This window comes from Ranitomeya variabilis, chromosome 2 (genome assembly GCF_051348905.1).
Source record: "Ranitomeya variabilis isolate aRanVar5 chromosome 2, aRanVar5.hap1, whole genome shotgun sequence".
Taxonomy (NCBI): Eukaryota; Metazoa; Chordata; class Amphibia; order Anura; family Dendrobatidae; genus Ranitomeya; species Ranitomeya variabilis.
In genome coordinates this window covers 190686899-190713078 of record NC_135233.1, presented here as the reverse complement: position 1 = coordinate 190713078, position 26180 = coordinate 190686899, and the positions used below count along the sequence as shown (strand labels likewise).

The following is a 26180-nucleotide window of genomic DNA, read 5'->3' as shown; positions in this document are numbered from 1 at the left end:
GTTGAGTTGCGTGTGGCGACATGCGTGTAGCAACTTTTTGTGTGTCGAGTTGCATGTGACAGGTTAGTGTAGCAAGTTGTGTGCAGCAAGTTTTGCGCATGGCGAGTTTTGCGCGTGGCGAGTTTTATGTGTGGTGCCTTTTGAGTATGTGCAAGTTTTGTGTGAGGCAACTTTTGCATGTGTTGCAACTTTTGTGCATGTGGCAATTTTTCCGCGTGTGCAAGTTTTGCGTGTGGCGAGTTTTCCATGAGGTGAGTTTTGCACGTGTGGCGAGTTTTGCATGTGGCGAGTTTTGAGCGGCGACTTTTGTGTTTCAACTTTTATGTGGCGAGGTTGGTGTATGTGTGGTGAAATGTGCGCTGAGGGTGGTATATGTGTTCGAGCACGTGGTAGTGTGTGGCGCATTTTGTGTGTGTGTTCATATCCCCGTGGTGGAGTGGTGATTATCCCATGTCGGGGCCCCACCTTAGCAACTGTACAGTATATACTCTTTGGCGCCATCGCTCTCATTCTTTAAGTCCCCCTTGTTCACATCTGGCAGCTGTTAATTTGCCTCCAACACTTTTCCTTTCATTTTTTCCCCATTATGTAGATAGGGGCAAAATTGTTTGGTGAATTGGAAAGCGTGGGGTTAAAATTTCACCTCACAACATAGCTTTGACGCTCTCGGGGTCCAGACGTGTGACTGTGCAAAATTTTGTGCCTGTAGCTGCGACGCCTCCAACACTTTTCCTTTCACTTTTTCCCCATTATGTAGATAGGGGCAAAATTGTTTGGTGAATTGGAAAGCGCGGGGTTAAAATTTCACCTCACAATATAGCCTATGACGCTCTCGGGGTCCAGACGTGTGACTGTGCAAAATTTTGTGTCTGTAGCTGCGACGGTTCAGATGCCAATCCCGGACATACACACATACACACATACACACATACACACATACATACACACATTCAACTTTATATATTAGATGAGTTTCACTTTTTGCATTAAAGAACTGAAATAAATTAACTTGATTGTGACTTGTAGGATCGCTACTTCCAACAGGTGGCGCTATAGAGTTTAAGTCCTCTTTTTCCTCTGAAGAGGGAATCTGCATATTAAATTTCCCAGAGGAGCATTGCATGGCGAATAAGCCTCCTTACCTTGACAAGCCAGAGCTGGTATGTCACTCTCCAAAAGGAGAAATCTTGCCCCTTAGACCTCAGTCCAGTGCCTCTCACCTAGCCAAATTAGTTCTCATGCTTGACACTGACTAGGGCCAACAGCCCGAAACACCATGTCTGCGAATTGAGATACTAATTTGGCTTTTATCCTAAGTCATATTGCACGACTCGTTAATGGGTTGATTGTGACTTGCAGTATTGCTACTTCCAACAGGTGGCGCTATAGAGTTTAAGTCCCCTTTTTCTCTGAAGAGGCAATTTGCACATTAACTTTTTGATGATATTCTAATTTTGCGAGAAGCACCTGTATTTAGCCACAGTTTGCAAAGCCCTAAGCCTTGCCTAGATGCTGTATTCTGCCACTCTCCTTGCTCCTGCAACTGTCCCTAGACTAAATGCAGAATGTATCTAATAGAAACAGAAAAAGAACAAGATGAGCCCTTGGAAGAGCTGTTAGTGTGATGGTTCAGCCTCAGCACCAGTATCAGCACTACAGATCTCTGATTCGTTATGCTGTGTACACACAGGCCTGGATAACCGCTTTCTCCCTCCAATCATAAACTGTACCTGAGCTGTGTAATGGGTGAGTGAGCCCAGCGCTGGGGTGACTGTCTCTTTAGAATCTCTGATGAGATAATGTGGCCAGCCAATCACAGTAATGTCTCCTCCAAGATGTTTACAGCATTAAGTTGACTGGCAGGAAATCCCTGCATGTTTATTGGCTGTGTAACAGGCGGCATACATGTGGGGGGGGTATTAGAGTTTGAAATCGAGCACCAGTTAATGCTCGCCGAGTCCCGAGCATATCTGAGCACCCCTATGCTCAAGTGATATCCGAGTATCACCAAGCACGTTCGCTCATCCCTAGTGCAAACAATAAGAGTGTTACTTTGAGGCATTTTGCTTTTCAGTCTTGTGCTCATTTTAATAACGGCCATATAATGAACCGTCACTTTAAAAGTCTTTCTTAGTGGGTCGATTTAGACAACTGTGTTATGTAATTACTATAACTGATTTAGACAAAAGAAGAAAATATTTCCTATTTTTGAGAAACAGAATTCTCATAAGTGAAATGAAAAGAAAATCACGGAAGAACCCAAATATTTAATGGTGCTGTTATCTTATGACAGGGTATCCATGGCAACTACATCTTCTCAAGTTCTTATCCCTGATGTCAATTTAAATGATGCCTTTGAAAACTTTGCCCTGGATTTCTCCAGAGAGAAAAAATTGTTAGAAGGTTTGGACTACGTAACAGGTAAGAGGATCCGAGCCCGATATCTGCTCAATCATCAAAGACAGCTCACACCGATAATATTTCCTTTATTGTTTAATGTTTTCCTCTTATTAGTATTTGATTTCTTTTAAGTGTTTCAAAGGAAGTTTTCAGGAAGGGGAGTAATATAGGAGAAAGATTGGAAGAATTCCTTCATTTCTAGCACTAGACACAATACAATAGATAATGCGTAGGACGTACATGGAGTAGATACAATACTAGACACACTAGAAGTCTCCACACCTCCAGCCACAGACCCCAGTGAGAGACTCGGCCACCATTTTATCTGCCAAACCATGCCCCTGGGGTTGGGATATGTGAGTGGTCATTCCACCCATCTCTTATGGCAGCTCATGAAACCCGACCCTGGAGTGGCCAAATAACTCTCAGCACTATATGTGCTGGAGCATGCTTCCAAGCTCACATCACTGCAGCTAACAGCTGCGATGACACATATCTCTCCTCAACGATTCATCTGGCAGCCATCTTACATACCCTCCCCCTCTGCCCAAAGCTGTGGGCTTGGCACCTTCTGCCAATAAACAGTGGATCCTCAACTGAGCGTCAGCATTTCATTCAGTTTCCCTGGCCTATGCTCCACATGGAAGTTAAAATCTTGAAGTGCTAGGAACCACCTGGTCCCTCGGGCATTGTTCCCTTTCTTCTCCCTCATCCAATTCAGAGGGGCATGGTCTGACAGTAGTCTGAACCTCCTAAGAGATAGTACCTTAGAGAATCCAATGCTCACTTGATGGCTAAACATTCCTTCTCCACTATGGAAAAGTTTTTCTCCGGCTAAGACACATGATGGGGTTCACCTCTTCAAATAAGAATGCACCCAGCCTTACATCCGAAGCATTCGTCTGGACCACAAACTCCTTGGAGAAATCGGGTGCTACCAACACTGGCTGTTTGAGCAGGGCCAGCTTCAGTTCCTGGAAGGCAGTCTCAGCTTCTGGAGACCACTTAGCCATAGCTGACTTTGGCCCTTTATGAGGTCAGTCAGAGAGGCAGCTACCTGGTCAAAGTTTGGGATAAATTAGCAATAATAGCCCACAATGCCCAGGAGCGCCCTGACCTGCTTCTTTGAGAGAGATTGTGGGCAGCCTTGGATTGTCTCAACTTTATTTATCTGGGGCTTTATTTCACCCCGGTCTACAATATAGCCCAAGTATCTTGCCTCTTCCATTCACAAGGCACATTTCTTTGGGTTTATGGAAACCCCACCTTCCATAGAGCATCAAATATCTCCTGGACCTTGTTCAGATGGCTTCCCCAATCATGGCTGAAGATCACAATATCGTCCAGGTATGCTGCTGCATATCTCTTGTGGGGAGCTAGGATTCGGTCATTGGCTCAATGGAACATTGCTGGAGCTCCATGTAGCCCAAACAGCATCCTACTATACAGTGGGGTAAGGCCTTCGACCAGTCCATTCGTCTGAGGATGGTATGCTGAGGTTCTGAGCTGGGAAATTTGCAGAGACTTGCACAGCTCCCTCATGACTTTCGAGATGAAGGCGGTCCCTTGATCCGTTAGTATCTCCTTCGGCAGTCCAGTTTGGGAGAAGATATGGATCAGCTTCTTAGAGATACACTTGGCAGAGGCCTTTCTTAAGGGCACCGCCTCTGGGTACTGGGGAGCATAATCCAGGACCACCAATATATATTGATGTCCTCTTGTAGATTTTACCACGGGTCCCACCAGGTCCATCGCTATGCGCTCGAATGGCACCTCGATGATGGGCAACGGTACCAAAGGACTTCGGAAGTGGGTTGCTGGAGAGGTCAGCTGGCACGTGGGGCAGGAACGACAATAGTTCACAATTTCACTGTAACACCCAGGCCAGTAGAATCTCTGCAGAATGCGTTCCTGGGTCTTATCTGCCCCAAGGTGACCACCCAACTCATGGGAATGAGCCATGTCCAACACCCTTCATCTATAGGGCCTTGGTACCATTGGCTGCTCTATTAGCTCACCTTTTGGCATGGTTACCCTATACAGTAGATCTCCAATCACAGCAAAATGAGGGAACCAACTGTCGGCCCCTGGCTCCTGAGGCACACTATTTAATACAGCAACATTTTCAAATGCCCATTTAAGAGTTAGGTCCCTGAGTGGGGTGGTTCCAAATTTTCCCCCGGACACCCTCAGCTCAGGGACGTTGACTTCCGTGGATGCCACCTGATCCTCATCGCCAACAAGTAGACAAAATGGAAACTTGTCATCCACAGCCTGCGACAAAGTTTCTTCGGGAGCAACTTGGCTGTTGTCCAGACAACCAGCCATCCTCCCTTCTTCCCACAAGTCTCAAAATAACACAAAGTCCCACCTTATTATAATAGGGTGCAATAGGTCCTTGATCACGACGACCTCATGGGACTCGGTGCCACAGCTTGTGTTCATGACCACTTGGGCCACAGGGTAGTCCTTCACATTGCCATGGAAACAGCAGACACCCACCCTCTTTCCAGGAATCACCTGATGAGGAATTGTGGCCCTCACTAGGGTTACCAAACTTCCTGAGTCCAGCAGATCAGTCTCTTGCACCCCGCTTACTGTCACGGGACATGCCTGCTGTCCCTCTCCTGGTTGAGGGACAGCACTGCAGGCGGGGTATGCAAAATATGAGCAGCGCCATCCCAGGCTGCAATCCATTGTCTCACTGGTCATAGGGCAACGGGCGACTATGTGACCTGGGGCATGACTCCTCCAACAAATTATAATGTGGACAGGACTTTTGACTCCGGTACCTCCTGGGTTCGTGGACGTTCCACCCCCTTTTTGGTGTCCACCCCCTTTTGGGACCCCCAGTATGGGGAGACTCTGCCCCCTTGCTTCCACAAGGACCTCTCAACCGCCTGGTACCTCTCCACCAGGCTCACTAGGTCATCGGCATTACTGGGATCTCCCTGGGCAACCCAAGATTGCAACGACGTTGGTAGGGAGTGTGTTAACCTGTCCATGACAACCTTCTCCACCATCTGTTCTGCGGAGGAGGATTCAGATTGCAACCATTTTTGCACCGGATGTAGGAGATCTTACATTTGGGACTGGAGAGGTTTGTCACTGCGATACGCCCACTCATGCACACGTTGCGCCCTGACAGTCTGGGTCACTCCTAAGCGTGCCAAGATCTCAGCCTTTAACTTGGCGTACTCTTTTGCATCCTGCAACGCCAAGTCATGCTATGCCTTCTGAAGTTCACCTGTCAAATTTGGCACCAGAATCTCTGCCCACTGCTCTGGAAGCAATTTCTCCCGCTCCGCCACCCTATCAAACACTGCCAAGAAAGCCTTGACGTCATCACCCGGGGTCATTTTTTTCAATGCTTTTCTTACTGTCTTCCTCACATGAGAGTCATCACCTGGATTTGGGGATGGGGCCATCTCTCTGCTCCGGACATCTCCCGTTAGGAGTTCCATCTGCCTTTGCTGCTGTTGAATTTGTTTCATCAGGAGTTTATTTGTCTTCTGCTGTATCTGCTGCTGCTCTCTATGCTGCTGGTGTTGTTGCTGCCATATCTGTTACTGCTGGTGATTAGCCTAAATGAGTTGCTTTACCAATTCCTCCATGTTGTCAGATTTTGCACCTGCAGACACTTTCTCCCAGGACATGCGGTATCGGCAGTCAAACTGCATCTTGGGATTCGAGCCCAATTGTAGAGGTTTGTACTCACTCAGCTGCTCTAGAGGTAGGCACAGGACGCGGTTTTCATGCCTTAGTCCAGGCAGGTTTATTTAACTTCATAAACCGCTCCGGGTGGTAAAACAAAACAGAGCCTTGTCAGGCACAAAGTGAAAAACAAACTGAGAACAAATAGTCCATATGGTGTTGCGGGTCTGCCCGCTCAGGTCAGTGCCTTTATCAACACACACTGGAGGTCTCCACACCTCCAGCCACAGACCCCAATGAGAGACTCGGCCACCACTTTATCTGCCAAACCACACCCCTGGGGTTGGGATATGTGAGGGGTCATTCCAACCCATCTCTTATGACCGTTCATAAAACCTGACCCTGGAATGGCCTAAGACCTCTCTCAGCACTATATGTGCTGGAGCATGCTTCTGAGCTCCCTCACATCTCCGCAGCTAACAGCTGTGAAGACACATATCTCCCCTCAAGGACTCATCCGGCGGCCATCTTACAAATACAATAGATAATGTATCACTGCAGAAAACAGAATTAAGCAATGATTTTTTGTTTCATTTACCCCAGTTACAGCATGCGATATTGATGTCATACATTCTCCCCAGTTGGAGATAACACATTCAACTGATATTCTGCTTATCCCTGTATGGTTGTGGTTTCTGGCAGTCTCTTTATACAACTGTATGTCTGATAATTATTTATGTTCTCATTTCCATCTCCAGCCCCAAACCCTCCGACTATAAGAGAAGAGCTTTGTACTGCATCGCATGACACTATAACCGTCCATTGGATGTCCGATGATGAGTTCAGCGTTGGTTCCTATGAGCTGCAATACACCATCTATACTGGACAAGCCAACTTCATCAGTAAGATTGATCTTTTACACGGAAAGCAGTCTGCAATGCTTGAAAGGAAATCTGTCAGCAGGTTCTTATCAATTAATCTGAGAGGGACAGAGACCTTAATTTTAGTGATGTGTCACTTACTAGGCTGTGTATTGCTGTTTTTTTTTTTAATAAAATCAGTGTTTTACCAGCAGGAGATTATCACTACAAGACTACATGTCTCATGCCATCTAGTCCTCCTGCTCTTCGTAACCCCGCCTCCACCAATGATCGGCAGCTTTCTGCCTATGCGGAGTTATACAGCAACTCTGCAACAGAGAAAACAATGATGGCATACAGATCAGCAAGTGACACATCACTGGAATCAGGGTCTCAGACCCTACATCAGGCTGCTGCATAGCAGAAACCTGGTGACAGATTCCCTGCCACCTGAATTATTCTGCCCAAGCCACATGCAGCATGAAACAGAGCCTGGCTGCACATCAGCTAAGTATTTTTTCTCTGTAACACTTCGGCATTTCAGAGAGAGCATACTTCAGACATCCGGCACTAGCCCTGGCCGGCTAGTCCCAGACCTGTTCTATGTGATTGATATGCCTTTTGCTATGGGAGAGACCTGTCAATCACATTTGTAACACTGGGAAGAGCCGACTAGATCTTTATAGTATACTTTCTCTGAAACGCCGGAGCTTTTTACAGAATTAGATTACTGGCTGCAGTGGCGCAAACAGACAGGGTTTGGGCAGCATGAGTCCGGTGACAGGGTCCCTTTAAATGACTGCAGTACAGATGTAAAGGGGATTATTGTTGTCTGGAATCTTGTAAACATTGCAACTTGTTTCTTCAGAGGAATTGTTGGAATTGTTGCATTTCATGAACCAAAAATTACAATTATAGACTTGTTCTTTATTCTTAAATGTAAAATAGAATCCAGCCCCGACCTTCACATTAGTGAGATCTCATCCCCGCAACATAAAGATAAAACATTTCTTAAGATTCATGGGTTTTCCCTAAGACAGTTTTTAGCAGATCTGCCGGAAAAATGTTCTTTAACTTGTGTCCATTGAAGTGAATGGAGACATTGTGCTACATGGATACATGGAGTTCTCCATAGCAGGAGCTCTTTTTCCAGTTTTACTCATCTTGGCTAATTCTGTGGCTTCTATGACAACTATATGTGTTCATATAAATATCGTACTACGCAATAAAATACTTGTGGATTTACCTGAAATTACTGTGAGTTTACCAAATGTTTTTTCCATGTATTTTGTAAAGATGAAAGTATCGTTTAGGCATTTTCTTCTTATACAACTGCCAAAAATACAACGTAAAACTACACACTGCTGTGTAACGACGTGCTGTTTTGGCACTCGGTTCTTGTGTTTTGGCACTCGGTTCTGTTTTAGTACTCGGTTCTTCTGTTTTGGCACTCGGTTCTGTTTTAGCACTTGGTTCTTGCGTTTTGGCACTCGGTTCTTGTGTTTTGGCACTCGGTTCTTGTGTTTTGGCACTCGGTTCTTCTGTTTTGGCACTCGGTTCTTCTGTTTTAGCACTCGGTTCTTGTGTTTTGACACTGGGTTCTTCTGTGTTGGTACTCGGTTCTTCTGTTTTGGCACTCGGTTCTTCTGATCTGGCACTCAGTTCTTCTGTTTTAGCACTCGGTTCTTCTGTTTTGGCACTCGGTTCTTCTGTTTTGGCACTCAGTTCGGTTTTGGCACTTGGTTCTTCTGTTTTGGCACTCAGTTCTTCTGTTTTGTCACTCAGTTCTGTTTTGGCACTGGGTTCTTCTATTTTGGCACTCGGTTCTTCTGTTTTGGCACTCGGTTCTTGTGTTTTGGCACTCGGTTCTTCTGTTTTGGCACTCAGTTCTTCTGTTTTGGCACTCGGTTCTTCTGTTTTGGCACTCGTTTCTTCTGTGTTGGCACTGGGTTCTTCTGTTTTGGCACTCGGTTGTTCTGTTTTGGCACTCAGTTCGGTTTTGGCACTTAGTTCTTCTGTTTTGGCACTCGGTTCTTCTGTTTTGTCACTCAGTTCTGTTTTGACACAGGGTTCTTCTGTCTTGGCACTGGGTTCTTCTGTTTTGGCACTCGTTTCTTCTGTTTTAGCACTCGGTTCTTCTGTTTTGACACTCAGTTCTTCTGTGTTGGCACTCGGTTCTTCTGTGTTGGCACTCGGTTCTTCTGTTTTGGCACTCGGTTCTTCTGTTTTGGCACTCGGATCTTGGCTGCGTGGCACACTACCACCATCTGGACAGACATTCTAAAACTTGATAAAGGTGTTCCCCGCAGAGATGATTGAATCAATCCATTTTAAGCTTAATTTCGTGAAATAATTTGCAGGTTCTGGCGAATTTCAAACAACTTGTGAGTTGTTTTGCACTGATCGCAAACAAATATATTCCCAGAACCGTTTCACACCAGACATTGCTGAAGAGAGCTCATTCTCACCTGATTCTAGGCACGACTGTACAGGAAACCCCATGATGCCTAACAGCTATCACATCACATGGTCTAGTGCAGCCAATCAGGAAGAACTATCACAGCCACTATAAAAGAGTTGGGCAAGGAAAGCAGCAGCCATTTTTACAGTGTACAGAGAGGAAGCCGATGCACACAGCTCATTATTACACATAGGGATATAAATGTCTAATCAGAATGTGGTATATTATTGCAGTGCTGGAAAATATAGAAAATGGGGTTGGTTGTCTCAGGCAGTTCTAAGTTATAGGAAGGTGCAGGACCTGCAGAGTCTGTGTGACTGTCAACTGGTTGATCCATGACTGCACTTTAATAACACCACTTTCTTATTTAAATTTCTGATGCATTGGTAAACTAAGAGGACAGTTTAATTACCCTCATCCCTAATTTTGTTGCTCAAGAGAAATACTCAGCTTGTCTGTCTCAGAAAGCATGCTTCCTAGTTTTTGAGACCATATTTTTTGTACTGTCTTAGCATTTTTTTTTTTTTGTAAAGGCAGGGTGGTGTTTTTTTAAGACAAAAGAAAAATCTCAACACTCTGGAAACAATATGTAAATGCAATTGTCTATCTCGCAGAGTGTGCAATAACCCATCATTACTTTACCTTTTTTTGCTAAGTCCTTTTGATAAAGACCCATGGAATTTTTCTTTAAGTCTTTAAAAAAGTGCACATTAATTTTTGCATACCTGTTTTACTAGGCTAAATTAGTAGTCTACCTAACACTGTTGCTTTTTGGAGTTACATACCGTAATTTTTGTCAAGGTGGCTGAGAATTGAAACAAATATATGTGTATAAAAAATACAGGATAAAAATGTTTTGCATAGCTGTTTTACTAGTAGAGATAGGTGTGCTTGCACCCTGTGGCCATATAGAAGACAGAAAGTGAGATAAAAACGAGCAAATATCCTTTAGTGAGTAAATACATAGATAGTATTAATGATAGTGGACTTCCTGTAAGGGCCCCTTCACACTGTGCAATCAAAGTCTGAACGAGCGTTCGATTTGTGACGTTTATCCGTCCTCGTTCCGAGGTTGCAAAGTGTGACATGGCGTTACGATTTGCGACGCAGCCCAGCATCGTACGATGTGAAAGAAAGAGCAGAACTTTCTTTCGTCGTAAATGTCCCGCTGTGGCGGTCGAAATCGTAGTATGTGACGGCGGTCATACGAGCTCGTAATGCGACTACGTGGGTTGGGCTTCCGCATACCTGTCTCCTGATTGGGCGTGACGTTTTAGCACGCCCATGCTGGTAATACGTCACGCTCGGAGTCGTAGGACTATGGCGGTGTGAAGGGTAGCGTACGATTGCGACGCGTGACGTTCACATCGCAACTACGTCAGAAAAAGCGTTAACATCGTAACACCATTTTGATCAAAAAGTGTAAAAGCCATCCCACCGAGACAAGGTGTACCCAATCGGGACGGTATCTAACCCTTGTAGGACAGAACAGGACCAGGTCCCAACTCTTCAGACACTCTTTCTCCACCCTTATCTGATACACAGTGAAGTAAACTACAACAGTTAGGCACCATCCCAGTTGGTTTCACCTTGACGAGGTGGGATGACATTTACTCTTTTTTTGTTCAAAACAGTGTTAACTAAGTTTTCTATGTTATTTATATGTACTATTACTATTAATTCAATTACTACTGGAATTCTGTCCATTAATATGACTGTATTTCCATTATAAAACTCATGAGGGGTTTAATATAATCCTAAGGGACCTCAAAATGTTATACACATATTTTCTAGGAAATTAAAGGCTTTTCAGCATTGTGATTTTTTTCAGCATAGCAGGCAAATTCAAATTTCATACTATCTGCCTAACTCTACTGATATACTGTACATTATTCCAAAAAACAAACTAACACGCAATAAAGAATATTAAAAGGTAGGAAAAAATTAAGTACTTTCAGGCATTGAACTACTTTTTATATTTCCTGTTTTTAAATCAACTTGTTCCCAGGCTACTAATTGATCAAGCCTTAGAATGAGGATCGCTCTGGTTTAATGTTAGCACAGGAACAATTAAGTCCTCCCCATCCTAATTAGGCACAGAGCACACACAGCTAAGAGAAAAAAAAATAGGTTTTATATTGTCTAATTAGTTTTAACAGTAGTTATAACACTTACTGCACAATATTGCACAAAACATAGAACCGTGAAAGGAAGCGGTCAACAACTCCATGGATTCACACTCATCAGCAACTCTTGATTTTTTACTCCTCTTCTTCCTAAGTCACCTATACATCAAGCCTCAGAATGGACAACCACTTCTTAAATGCCCAAATCCTCTGCTTAAAATAAGAAAAGCTTGTGATCACCTTCCCGCATCAACGCTGGCTCTTCGGATGCTTGAAGGACATTGTTATGTCACTTGAGCACTAAAGCCAATCAGAGGTTGTTGTTGCTCATCAATATATTGTCCAAGTAGTGGACAAAACATTCTAAATTATATAGGGTAAGCAATGGACGACCCCTCACCCAATTCAGAACAACACCTTTAATAAGCAGAGAAATTCAACCAAAAAAGTGGAATGGTGAACATTAACTTTCACAAAGCAGTCGTGACAGTACTTGCCGTGTGGATGGTTCTCTTTCTATATTTGCCTTATAATAATAAAAGGGTTTATTTCGTGAACAAAGTGTATATTAATCAATTGATCTTAGCATAATAAGAAGTTGCACAACTGGATGTGTTAAAAAAAAATTCCTGTGTTGAGATAGTCTTATAAATTTGCCCCTGCTGTAATGAGTAATGGCTGTGTCTGACCGTACAGGGACATGGTGTGTTCAAACCACAGCTCCTGGGCAGGGGAGGAAGAGAGTATACAGACAGGACAGCACAGGGACATTATTCCTATAAATGTGCCCATGCTGTACTGTGTAATGGCCGTGTCTGACCGTACAGGGACATGGTCTGATCATACCACAGCTCCTGGGCAGGGGAGGAAGAGAGGATACAGACAGGACAGCACAGGAACATTATTCCTATAAATGTGCCCCTGCTGTACTGTGTAATGGCCGTGTCTGACTGTACAGGGATATGGTCTGATTATACCACAGCTCCTGGGCAGGGGAGGAAGAGAGAATACAGACAGGACAGCACAGGAACATTATTCCTATAAATGTGCCCCTGCTGTACTGTGTAATGGCCGTGTCTGACCGTACAGGGACATGATCTGATCATACCACAGCTCCTGGGCAGGGGAGAAGAGAGAATACTGACAGGACAGCACAGGAACATTATTCCTATAAATGTGCCCCTGCTGTGCTGTGTAATGGTCGTGTCTGACCGTACAGGGACATGGTCTGGTCATACCACAGCTCCTGGGCAGGGGGGAAGAATAAGTGATTATACAGACAAAATAGCAGTGACTTTCAGCTAATGCTTACCGAGGGTGCAAAAAAAAATCCCCTGCCTATTTTCACACATGAGAGACTATTTCTGCTGTATTTTGGTCACTTGAGCTCATCAAAAGTGAGTAAGGTAGGATCTCAAGCTGCTGCTGAGCTCATATGTCATTGAGTCATGTTATTGATTTATGATGAGCTCAGAGTGCTGGAGACATAGCAGAAACACTCGCTCCTTTGATATAACAGGCAGGCTAATGTTTTACCTCACATAAAGAATCAGCTGTGGTCCAATGCTGTCCTGTCTGTATACTCTTTTACTTCCTCCCCTGCTTACAAGTTATGGTATGATCAGACCATGTTCCTGCACAGTCAAACACAGCCATTACAAAGCAGGGGCACAAATCTGATGTAATCTCAGCACATGAACATATTTTTTAGCATATTAAATTGTAGAACTTATTTTTATTCCAAGAACTATTGATTAAAATGGTCTTTGTTCTTGGGATATTCCCTTTAATCCTATGATCCCTTTTTTAATCTTTTTTTGCAATGATTTGTTGTATGTTTCTGCACCCAAGATAGATTACCTTTCAAAATAAATGTAATAGATTTTTTTTTTTTTAAATAGGATCAACAAAAATATCATCAGTGGGCTTTAGGCAATAGGTATTTACTGTGGGGGAAAAAAGTGTTTGATCCCTTGCTGATTTTGTATGTTTGCCCACTGACAAAGACATGAACAGTCTATAATTTTAACGGTAGGTTAATTTTAACATTGAGAAATAGAATATCAAAAATAAAATCCAGAAAATCACATTGTATAAATTATATAAATTTATTTGCATTTTGCAGTGAGAAACAAATATTTGATCCCCTACCAACCAATAAGAGCTCTGGCTCCTACAGATCAGTTAGACTCCTAATCAACTCATTACCTGCATTAAAGACATCTGTCTTACATAGTCACCTTTATAAAAGACTCCTGTCCACAGACTCAATTAATCAGTCAGACTCTAACCTCTACAACATGGGCAAGACCAAAGAGCTTTATACGGATGTTAGGGACAAGATTATAGACCTGCACAAAGCTGGAATGGGCTACACAACCATAAGTAAAATGCTGGTTCAGTGATTGATAGTGGCATTTAACTGGTTAACAGCCTGAGATGCACCTGTGACTAAATCAGCCATCAGCTGCGGGGAAAGATGCAGGCTCAGTGCTGGAGCCCGCATCAAAGGCTGGGACATGCCAATGACATAAATATACATCAGGAGTTAAGCATATTTTTTACAAATGTTTGGTGATTTTTTTTTCCATATTTCTGTCTATGCAAAAAAGAACCTCCTAAACTATTGCAATCTTCACTCTGATGGTTAGTGTCATACAAGCCCTGAGATAGGCCAGGTTGATAGTACTGGAACGGCACTAGCATCGGAGGTGATTATAGGTGTTTTTATTTTACTGGGGGGATACATAGAGATTGAGGAGGGGGTCGTACAAATCATGGATAACACCTTCAATAGTTGCCAATGTCACACTGTTATCAATATGTAAAGGCAATAATTGACACGTTGCTATCTATTATGAAAGCATGTAAATGTTCTTTGCACAGTTGATACAGGAACGGACCGGCCATGTAAAGGTATTACTGGACTTGTCTTTGAAAGAGCTAAAGAGATCTTAGCTGTAATAATTATAGGGGATAATTCAGGAGACTCTTTGCGTGAAACAAGACAACTACAGGACACAGTTTTATAAGTGGTAAAGTATATATTATTACACAGTGATTCAAACAGGTGCAGAGAGAAACTCAAGTCCCCAACACTTGGTGTAAATATTAAACGCAGCTTAGTAGTCTATAGGAAACTTCAGAGGAGAATGCAATCAAGCAGAAAGTCTATGAAGCACAGTTATTCTTGAGGGTACTTGACACGAATAAATCCTTGTCTTAGTCCAAACACAGATAGATAAGCTTATAAGGCAGTTCAAATCATATCTTAGCTCAACCAGGGAGGCCTGGTTAATAGTCTCAGGATTTTGCAGAGCAGAAACAGCTTACATGTCCAGCAAATGCAGATGGAAGTAAACACGAGCAGCAGATGAAGGAGGATTACTTGAAACTGGTGTATGCAGTTGGAACTCAGAGCAGAGTAGCAGGCTCGCCACACAGGTTCACAGGAGCAGGTATATAGCCAGGGAGTAATCAGAGGTCAGGAGCGGGATGCAAGGCAGAATACTCTAGCACAGACTGAAGGCTGGGGTGGAGTTTTATAGCAGGAAGATACAGTGCACATGAGACCAAAGACGTCATCTTGGAAAAGGGCAGTAATGCACAAAAGGTAAAAAATGTTCAGAGTCCTGACACTAGCTAAGGACTAGAGTAGTCAGGCATCCGTCAGCTCTTTCCAGTACTGCTAGTGGTGATTATTAAGTCTCTATACGTCCACAAAAGACAGAGACCAGTCAGTCACCAGCAGTAACGCTGGGAAGAGCCAATGGTTTAGCCAACCTAGTCTATGGGTTTACAGTTTATAGTCTCTGGAGCATTTCAGATACTGGTATGAGTGGCTGGAATCTTGCAGTCAGGCTGTGATTGAAGCTGCTCCTGGGTCGGTCAGCAGGAATCGCCTGACCTTTTCCCTTCACTACCTGTGTAGTGATCACCACCATGGTGTGTCTGATGACCCAGACTCTTACCGGGACATGAAAACCATTATCTTCAATAAAAAGTGTTTTGATCATTTGCATAGAGGTCTTACTGCTGGAAATGAGAGTCAGTGATGAGCGGTCATATAGGAGCGCTTAGGAAGCAGCCCAGGAGTGGACAGGATGTCAGGTCTCCACCGCAGCTCCAGCCGAGAACCTACAATGGAGGATGGGAGCAATGAGACAATGATAAACATTCTGAGGAGTGCAGGAGAGAGACACAGATGAGAGATGGGGTTAAACCACAACGTGTTTCGACGGAGGATCCGTCTTCATCAGGCGGATGTTTACATCATTGTCTCATTACTGCTGGAGATGGTCACTATTCATGAAACACACAGAAAATCACTGTTTAGAATGTCTACAAGATCAGATTGCAGAGTTCAAGATCACTCCCGATAGTAAACTACAAAAGAAGAAGAAAAGATTTTTCTAAAGTAATAAAACATCTTGTTTTGTAGTAAATGACAACCGTCTATTATCTATAACGTGCAGCCATTGAGTAGTATGGGCAGACTATCAGAACTTTCCCCAGACTCTCCATAACAGAAACAAGAGAACCTACTCTAGAAACATTGCTCGCAGTTATGTCTTGTTCACTTCAGAACGTTCGGGAATATAATTGCAGGGCAACCCATCAGTAATGATTTCATATTATACTTATAGTAATCAGCCATTTTTTTCTCCTTTGAAATTTTTTAAAGAAAAGACTTCATGTTGTCAATGCTGCATTTTCTATAAAGCATAGTGCATCATCGAGCTGAAGCGAGGAGGAATTCATATCGTTACATGCAGTGATAATTAGAGTTGGTAAATACAAAGGGTGCAGTAGTTCTGCAAACACCGGATATATAGATGAATTTACCTTATACTAGTACTACAGGCAGTCAGAGGGTTACGAACTAGATAAGTCCTGTAGCTGTGTTCATGACCTGGAAGGAATAGGGCCTGGAAAAAAAACTAATACTGACCACCCCAGCCACCCCACTGCTCGCCGACCACCACCTTCATCCTCCATCACACGCTGCATCTCCAGCTGCTTCACCATAGACGGCCATGTCCAGGCCGTGGAGGTTACAATGTGTCATAAGTTTGTGACTATATCACATGTAGAACATGCCTTGGCCTGGACACGGCGGGAAATCTTGGAGATGTGGCTCACAACAGCAGAAAGAGGATAGGATGGTGACTATCGGGGCGGCTGGTGACTTTTATTTATTTATAAATCAATTCTCACCACTCCAGCCACCCCTTTATTCACCATCTGATCCTCTTCTTTTGGTTGTTGGACTTGCTACACCTCTGAACCACATCCCGGTCAGATCTTACTAAGCATCATAATGGTGCGATGATGATGATGTGACCTTATGACATGCAGTGAGCTCTGACCTGGACTTGGCTGAAAGTCTATAGTGAAGAGGCCAAAGATGCGGTACATGATAGTGAGAAGAGGAGGACCAGATGATGGCACGAAAGTGTATTGATGAGGTGAATATTATTATTATTTTTTTCACATACAATGTTCAGAATTAGGTCTCCTACGAAAGTCGGGGAATGCACGTATATGGACAATACTTTAAATCAAATTGTCTAAGCCTATCTACCAACACAAGTATGTTCCCATACTAACACGCTTAGCTGTTTTTTGGGCTAGTGTAACAAAATAAAGATTCGAGGTGGCACCTTTTGTTCTCTTTTGTTTGTAGGAATTCACAAACTTTATTTTTAGATTGAATATGGTGAAGCAACGCTACAGGAAGTTACAACAAGGTCCAGCTAATTCCCCGGAGGGCTTTTAGTGTCCTACTTCTCTCTTTGCAAATAATGAACTTTTGTAAGCGATCAGGCTGCAAGTGCCCTCCTGTAGATGTTGCAGAACAGAGAGAACAGCAGAGAAGCTCCTGAGCAGTCGCAAAAAGCTAAAAGTGTCACTAATTTGCTATGTTGTAATCCACAGCCATCTGTGTGCTTGTTAACTCTTTCATAATCTATGCAACTGTGACATTTAAAGTAATTTTAAGAGTTTGCATTTTCCTTTTACCTTAAAGAAGCCTTCATCCTCCTCCTCTTTTTCCCTCTTTCTCCTACTTATCCTTGTCCTCCTCCCATCAAATTTATTTATCCTCTTAATATATTGCAGTCATCATATTATATAGCATTGCGTACTTAAAATTGCTCATTTTGCCTTTCTACCCAGATAATTCTTCACTTTCCATTAGGTCTATGACATCACATGATTAAAAACTGGCTGAATTAATCCTTCTATGTGCAAGCAGGAGGTCAATTTTCCCTGCATGAGTCATCACTGCAAAAGTCCCTTGTGGTAGAAGGAGCGGAATAATTGGGTCAGGACTGGAGTTGAAGAGGGTGATGACTCATGCAGGGAAAAGAGACTTCCTGTTTCTACATAGAGCAGAGAAAACAGATGAATTATCTGGGTAGAAAAGCAAAATGAGCAATTGAAGCACACAGTGCTATATAAGATGATGATTGCAATATATTAAGAGGATACAAACTTTGGTTTGAGGTGGAAGAGGAGAAGGAGGAAAAGGAGGAGGAGAAGGAGCAATGCTTCTTTCCACCAAAGTGCTGCAGAATATATTAAAATAAGAATTGCCATTCTTTAATATAGTGATGTAAAAGCAATTACAACAGATGCCAAAAAAACACAAAAAGTATAATGGACACCTATATATATATATATATATATATATATATATATATATATATATATATATATATATATATATATATACATATATGACTTGAGAAAATATATCACATCTGAAACGTTGCCACGCCATTTGGACAATAAAGTCCACTTTTTTCATACCTCTTTTGTGCTGTTTTCCTTTTTTTACTCTATTATTGGAAACCATTTGATTGCTGGTTGGGAAAGTTCTGCATGATACTTGACTTGAGGTAACACTAGGCATGCTCATTGCTATCTAATTAACGCTGCTAGTGATTAAACTAAAGTAAATAATGAAAACATTCAATAAAATGAAGTTAATAACAATAATAATAATTAAAAATCAGAATAATACTAATACATTTTATTTACAGTGTAAAATCAAAAGCAAACTGGATTTGTGTGGTAATGTGTGGGGACAGAGCCTCGTGTGGTAATATGTGGGTACTCAGCCTCATGTGGTAATGTGTGAGGATGGAGCCTTGTGTGGTAATGTGTGGGCACGAAGCCTCGTGTGGTAATGTGGAGGAACGGAGCCTCGTATGGTAATGTGTGGGGACAGACCCTCGTGTGGTAATGCGTGGGGATGGAGCCTCGTGTGGTAATGTGTGAGGACGGAGCCTTGTATGGTAATGTGTGGGGACAGAGCCTCGCGTGGTAATGTGTGAGGACGGAGCCTCGTGTGGTAATGTGTGGGGACAGAGCCTTATGTGGTAATGTGGGGGTTGGGATTATGCGTGGTAATATGGTGGGGTGACGGGATTATGTGTGGTAATGTGGTGGGGGGCGGAATTATGTGTGGTAATGTGGAGGGGGGATTATGTGTGGTAATGTGGTGGGGGGAGGGATTATGTGTGGTAATGTGGTGGGGGGTGGGATTATGTGTGTTAATGTGGTGGGGGGCAGGACTATGTGTGGTAATGTGGTGGGGGTGGGAGTATGTGTGGTAATGTGGTGGGGGCGGGATTATGTGTGGTAGTGTGGGGGGGGCAGGATTATGTGTGGTAATGTGGTGGGGGGCGGTATTATGTGGGGTAATGTGGTGGGGGGCAGGATTATGTGTGGTAATGTGGTGGGGGGTGGGATTGTGTGTGGTAATGTTTTGGGGGGGCGGTATTGTGTGTGGTAATGTGGTAGGGGCGGGATTGTGTGTGGTAATGTGGTGGGGGGGCGGGATTGTGTGTGGTAATGTGGTGGGGGTGGGATTGTGTGTGGTAATGTGGTGGGGGCGGGATTGTGTGTGGTAATGTGGGGGCGGGATTTTGTGTAATAATTGGGTGGGGGGCGAAGCTACTGTGCAGGGGGCGGGATTAGCGAGTAATCACGATGCCTCATATATATAGATATATATATAGATATATATATATATATATATGCACAGAATATCTGTGTATTTGGATAAGTCTGAATATATGCAGGGAAAAAAAATCATGAATCCATTATCTGCTAGTGCTGGATTATTGCATTTTCTAAAATATCCAATTTAATGGAATTTTACTGCATTTTTCCAATTTGTGTCACCTTATTAGGACTTGCTTGAAGATGACTTTGGTAGGAGGGCCGAATACTCGGATGAAGCCAATGATGAGAGATTATGTGGAAACATTTAGCACACTCTATTACAATAAACAATAGCTAATCCTGCTATACAAATATAATAAGACGTGACTCCCGGTACGTTAGCAGGCTATCAAAGCTAATAAATCCAATGAATGAGCGTAGGTCTGAGAATCTAGAGTCCACTCATACCTGGGCATATGTTCTCCTATCCAACTACAATACAGTCTCTATGGATTTCTAATAGGCTGTAAATTAGGAAAAATAATGCTGATATTTTATTTAAGTGGCTCGAATCTTATACCCCGGAGATAAGAAAAAACAAGGCTGGAGCTACCCAGCACCGATGGCAGTGACCCGGTCCGCATGGCCAATGCTCACTATGTGCCTAGCGCCATACTACTGCCCTGGGTCTCACTTTGACCGTAGCAAGCAAGTCGCAGAATATCCAAAGTAGTGGCATTTTTGCTACTTGCTTGTCTCATCCCTCGGGAATGATGGCGCCTGTGCAAGATCTCGGGCAAGGGAGGAATAGACTTCATGAAAGTGTCTGGTTCTTTACATGGATTACGTTAGTTTAGGGTGTAGAAGCCTGCTGACAGGTTCCCTCTAATGATAAAACTATTTGCCACCTGCCCAGGGCAGAGCTGTTGTATATTCTCTACGTTGCAGATATTATATCTCAGCTGTTTTGCACAATGCTCAGCAATTTAGTCTAAAGAGCATTTTCCCCTGTGACCAGGTGATAAATGTGTGATTGCTAGGCGGTAACATTGATTGGTACCGTGAAAATAGGAGTTGTGGCTCCCAAGGTTTCCCAAGCTGTGACTCTCCAACTATTGTGGAACTACAAATCACAGCATATCATACCAGTTTATGGCTATCTATCTGTGCCAAGGATTGGATACTTCAGCTACTGAAGATTCACAACTTTATACTGACCTAATAGTCGAGATTAGTGATGAGCGAATATACTCGTTACTCGAGATTTCCCGAGCACGCTTGGGTGTCCTCCGAGTATTTTTTAGTGCTCGGAGATTTAGTTTTCATCGCGGCAGCTGAATGATTTACAGCTATTAGCCAACTCGAATAGCAACCAGGCAACCCCCACATGTACTTATGCTGGCTAGTAGCTGTAAATCATTCAGCTGCCGCGATGAAAACTAAATCTCCGAGCACTAAAAAATACACGGAGGACACCCAAGCGTGCTCGGGAATTCTCGAGTAATGAGTATATTCGCTCATCACTAGTAGAGATCTTTATTATTAATTACATTCATATTTCCAAGCTCCGTCTGGACTAAATTCAGCCCTGGCATTTGAAATCCCACCATGCTGCCCCCCACCTGCCTCAGATTGGGGTGAACATGAACATGAAGATTTACTGCAATACTAATATTTCCAATAATACTACTATAAAATAACAATAATAATACTTATATATAACATTTAATAAGAATTATTCTGCACTGACAATATTGCAATAAATAGAGAAATACGGGCACTGCATAACTAACTATATAGCCAGATATACAGCAGTAATAATACCGATAATCAAAACAGCTGTAGTTGGACTGATATCCCCACCATACAATGACCATATAATGGTAATATCAGGTGTACCCAAGTGCTCTGCAGACCATATACCGTGTATACTCAAGTATAAGCCCAGTTTTCAGCACATTTTTTGTGCTGAAAGTGCCTCCCTCAGCTTACAGTTATTCTCAAAAGTTTACATACACGGGCAGAATTTTTGCTTTCTTGGCCTTTTTTAGAGAATATGATTGATAACACCAAAATTTTTTCTCCACTCATGGTTAGTGGTGGGGTGAAGCCATTTATTGTCAAACTGCTGTGCTTTCTCTTTCTAAATCATAATGACAATCCAAAGCATCCAAATGACCTTGATCAAAAGTTCACATACCCCATTTTCTTAATACCATGTATTGCCCCCTCTACACTAAGCTTGAAGTATTTAGTGGTGGTTGTGGATAAGGTTCTTTATTTTCTCAGATGGTAAAGCTGCCCACTCTTCTTGGCAAAAAGCCTCCAGTTCCTGTAAATTCCTGGGCCGTCTAGCATGAACTGCTCACTTGAGATCTCCCCAGAGTGGCTCAATGATATTGAGGTCAGGAGACTGTGATGACCACTCCCAAACCTTCACCTTCTTCTGCTGTAGCCAATGACAGGTCAACTTGGCCTTGTGTTTTGGATCATTGTCTTGTTGGAACGTTCAAGTACATCCCATGTGCAGCTTCCGGGCTGATGAGTGCAAATTTGCCTCCAGTATTTGCTGATAACATGCTGCATTCATCTTTCATTCAACTTTGACCAAGTTTCTTGTGCCTCTATAGCTCACACATCCCAAAACATCAACGATCCACCTCCGTGTTTTACAGTAGGAATGGTGTTCCTTTCATCATAGACCTTGTTGACCTTTCTCCAAATGTAAAATTTATGATTGTGGCCAACAAGTTCAATTTTGGTCTCATCACTCTAAATTACCTTGTTCCAGAAGTTTTGAGGCTTGTTTCTGTGCTGTTTTGCGTATTGTAGTTGAGATATCTTGTGGCATTTGCACAGTAATGGCTTTCTTCTGTGACTCCACCATGCAGCCCATTTTTCTTCAAGTGCCTCCTTATTGTGCATCTTGAAACAACCACACTTCTAGTTTTCAGAGAGTCCAATATTTCAGCTGATGTTATTTGTGAGTTTTTATTTGCATCTTAAACAATTTTCCTGGCGGTTGTGGATGACATTCTTTTTGTTCTAGCTGACCGTGGTTTTGTTTTTACAGAGCCCCTGATTTTCCATTTCAGTTTGAACTCTGCTGACTGGCATTGTCAATTCTCTGGATATCTTTTTGTATCCCATTCCTGCTTTATACAATTCAATTTCATTTTCCCGTAGATCCATTGACAATTCTTTTGCTGTGGTGGACATCATACCGTATGGGGGTTGTTGCGGACTGTATGGAGTGCTGTGGCAGACATCATACTGTTTGGGGGACTGTTGTGGACATCATACTGCATGGAGGGCTGTGGCGGACACCATACTGTACTGTAGGGGGGCTGTGGTGGAATCACACTGTGTGGGAGATGTTGGACATAACACTGTGTGGGATCTGTGGGACATTAACAGGTGGTTGTGGAACATCATACTGTATGAGAGGCTGTGGTGACCATGTCACTGTGTGGGGTGTGGTGTAGCATCATACTTTGTGTAGGTTTTATGGATCCATCATACTGTGTAGGTGGAGGAATGTGCAATATCATTCTCTGTGGAGTCATCATATGTGTGAGGGCATTTTATGAAGTATCATAATCTAGGGAGGACATGGAAGGAGTATAACACTGAGTGGCTTCAGTAGGGGCAAAATATTTTGCGTATGTCGTCTTTAAGGTATGTCCCTCTGTGACTGAACAATTATACACAAGTACAAACAAGATGGGAATGTCCAGCCATCATACCGCTCAGGAAGGAGATGGGTTCTGTGTCCCAGAGATGAACGTGCTTAGGTCCGACATGTGCATATCAACCCAAGGACAAAAGCAAAAGACTTTGTGAAGATGATGGTGGAAGCTGGTAAGATTGTGTCAATATCCACAGTGAAACGAGGACTGTATCAACATGGGCTGAAAGGCAACCCTGTCAGAAGGAAGCCATTACCCCAACAGAAACATAGAAAAGCCAGATTAATGTTTGCAAATGCACACAGGAACAAAGACCTTAATTTTTGGAGACACGTCCTGTGGTCTGATGAAACTAAAAATGGGTCTTCCAAATGGACAATGACCCGAAGCATACTGCCAAAATGGTAATAAAGTGGCTTAAAGATAAAGTCAATGTTTTGGAGTGGCCATCACAAAGCCCTGATCTCAATCCTATTGAATGTATGGGCAAAGCTGAAAAGACCAGTATGAGCAAGGCGACCTACAGACCTGGATCAGTTAGACCAGTTTTGTCAAAGGGAATGGGCCCAAATTCCAACCAACTATTGTGCGCAGCTTGTGGAAGGATATCCCAAATATTTGACCCAAGTCATTCAGTTTAAGGGCAATGGTACCAAATACTAAAGAAATGTAAAAAAAAGTTTGACTTTGCAGAAAGTAATAAAAACATGCATATGTGTCTTTTTATATAGTGGATGGAAACTTCTGTTTTCAACTGTATATGGTCTACAGAATACAGGTGAGAACCTGCACAGTTCACACATACCGTATAAGTATAAGCCGGGACATCTAATTTAACCAAAAAAACTAGCAAAACGTATTGACTCGAGTATAAGCTGAGTATGCATGTCTGCCACAGTACTCCATACAGTCTGCAACAACCCCCATACGGTATGATGTCCACCACAGCCCTCCATACAGTATGATGTCCACCACAGTCCCCCAAACAGTATGATGTCCGCCACAGCCCTCCATACAGTACACTACAACCCCCATACAGTATGTCTACCCCAGCATCCATACAATATGATATCCACCACAGCCCCCACACAGTAAAATGTCCACCATAGCCCCCCACACAATGTAATATCCGAAACAGCCTCCCATACAGTCTAGTACAGCCCCATACAGTGTAATGTTCAACAGAGTCCCCCACACAGTATGATGGTCACCACATCCCCAAATGCTGAATAATGATCCCCTCAGCCCCCATACAGTATAATGACCCCCATAACTCCCTATTAAGAAGTGTCTCGATTCTCATTCTCAGATTTGTGATTCTTATGGATATCTGAATACATCTCCTCTGCTCTAAGGGTTTGTGTGCTATCTGATGAGACATTGGACAGCATACAGGCATTTCATACGGATGTAAGCTAACGAAGGTCAGTTTTAAATAAAATTAAAACATAATCTCCCTTATTTTAATTATGAGGTGCTGTAATTCAATGTGAGCTTTATTGTGAAATGGAAAGCTTGCTTAATGGATTTTGATTCATTTTGACCTGCAATCGTCTGCAAGTAATTGTTTTAAAATAGTTCTGTCCAATTTAATTATCCACATAGCGGTGTGTAAATCTGGCCGTCAGGAACTGGATTGAAATAATCATCTACAAATCTCCTGTGATGCAGTCACAAATCCCAGAGATGTTCACCAAGCATTGCAGCCTCACAAATGAAAGGATATATTGTAAGTGATGTGCCCTCCTGGCAGAACGGATGCTGCTATTTGACTTCTGCTTCAAGAACATTATTGGATATGGCAACAACATGTAAGGGAGGTGGATTTTTGTTTCATTTTGGGGAGAAGGTGGAGAGAGGGTAGTCAGGCGAGGTTTGTGGTAGAAAAGATTAACTTTGATGTATGCTGTCTATTTTCTCTTATGAGCGAGGACAGAAAGGTTGTGAAAGGGTGAAGACTCAGGGTCTACACATAGTTTATTAATTACACTCTACAGCCAAAAGAACATTGATGCCTGACCATCACATACATGTGAGTGTATCGGAAATCATATTCCTTTCTGCAGAAATAATTTTGTCTTCTCATTTTGCAGAATTTTGGAGTTAATCTTTGTGAATTTGTGTCCCTTTGAGAGAACGGGTACTGATGTTGGCCAAGAAGGTCTAGGTCACAAGTGGCATCCCAGTTCTTCTCAAAGGTGTCCAAAGTGGCTGACATCAGGATGTGGGTTCTTCCAAACCAATTTCTTCAAACAATGTCTGTTAGGTGTCGAGTTCCCGCCGCTGCACAGGAGGAATCTCGAGCCACCTCCGCTGCGGTCTCCCATTCTTCTTCAGCCACAGTGGAGCCTGCTCAGTGGAGACGTCGGTTTCAGCATCTGGCTCACTCTGATACTGTGCGCTTGGTTGCTGCTGATCTTCCAGGCTCGGCCATTGTAGCCAGCACTGTTCAGCGGCGAGTGGACGCTCCTGGGACTAAGTCCTGCTTTTCCTCTACTGATCATGCATAAGGGATGACCTCTCATTGGAGGTCGGGGGTCACATGCTAAGGTCCTGAAGCAGTTCCTATTGGACCACTAGGAAGGTCCTGGGGAGCTTTCTCTAAAAAAGGTTTGCATGGCCGCACGGCCATGCGCTAGTATCAACTTATGTTCTTGTGTGTTTGCGAGCTTAGCTACTTTGTGGTCTGTGTCAGCATGTGCTCAGGGTCGCTGTATAGCCACTAGAATTCCAGGACCTCCGAAGAGGAGTTTGTGTGTGTGAATTTAGGGCTGGCGTATAGCCACTAGAATTCCGGCACCTCCGGAGAGGAGTTGTTTGTGTGCTGTTGCTGACTGTAAGACCACTGTATGCTACCTGCTCCATTAGTGAGCTGTGATCCTCTGTGAGGTTAACAGAGCACAGCGTTACCATTAATCCTGGCGACTCTGTGAAGCAACAGAGTTCGCTCCTATACAGAACGGGTGTACAGAACGGGTGATGGACCCCTTGTCTGTCCAGGCGTAGTACAACTATATAGTGCTGCCATTTACTAGCA

At 43.2% G+C, this 26180-nt stretch overlaps 1 protein-coding gene across 2 annotated transcripts in view; it reads left to right on the top strand.

Moving 5' to 3' along the window:
- Positions 1-26180, top strand: part of MID2 (midline 2) — a 428499-nt gene that overhangs the window by 195124 nt on the left and 207195 nt on the right. For both annotated transcript variants that reach the window (XM_077283340.1, XM_077283339.1), the window contains exons 6-7: positions 2294-2421; positions 6813-6956. In XM_077283340.1, the coding sequence (XP_077139455.1) occupies positions 2294-2421; positions 6813-6956 (272 nt within the window). The remainder of the gene's footprint in view (positions 1-2293; positions 2422-6812; positions 6957-26180) is intronic.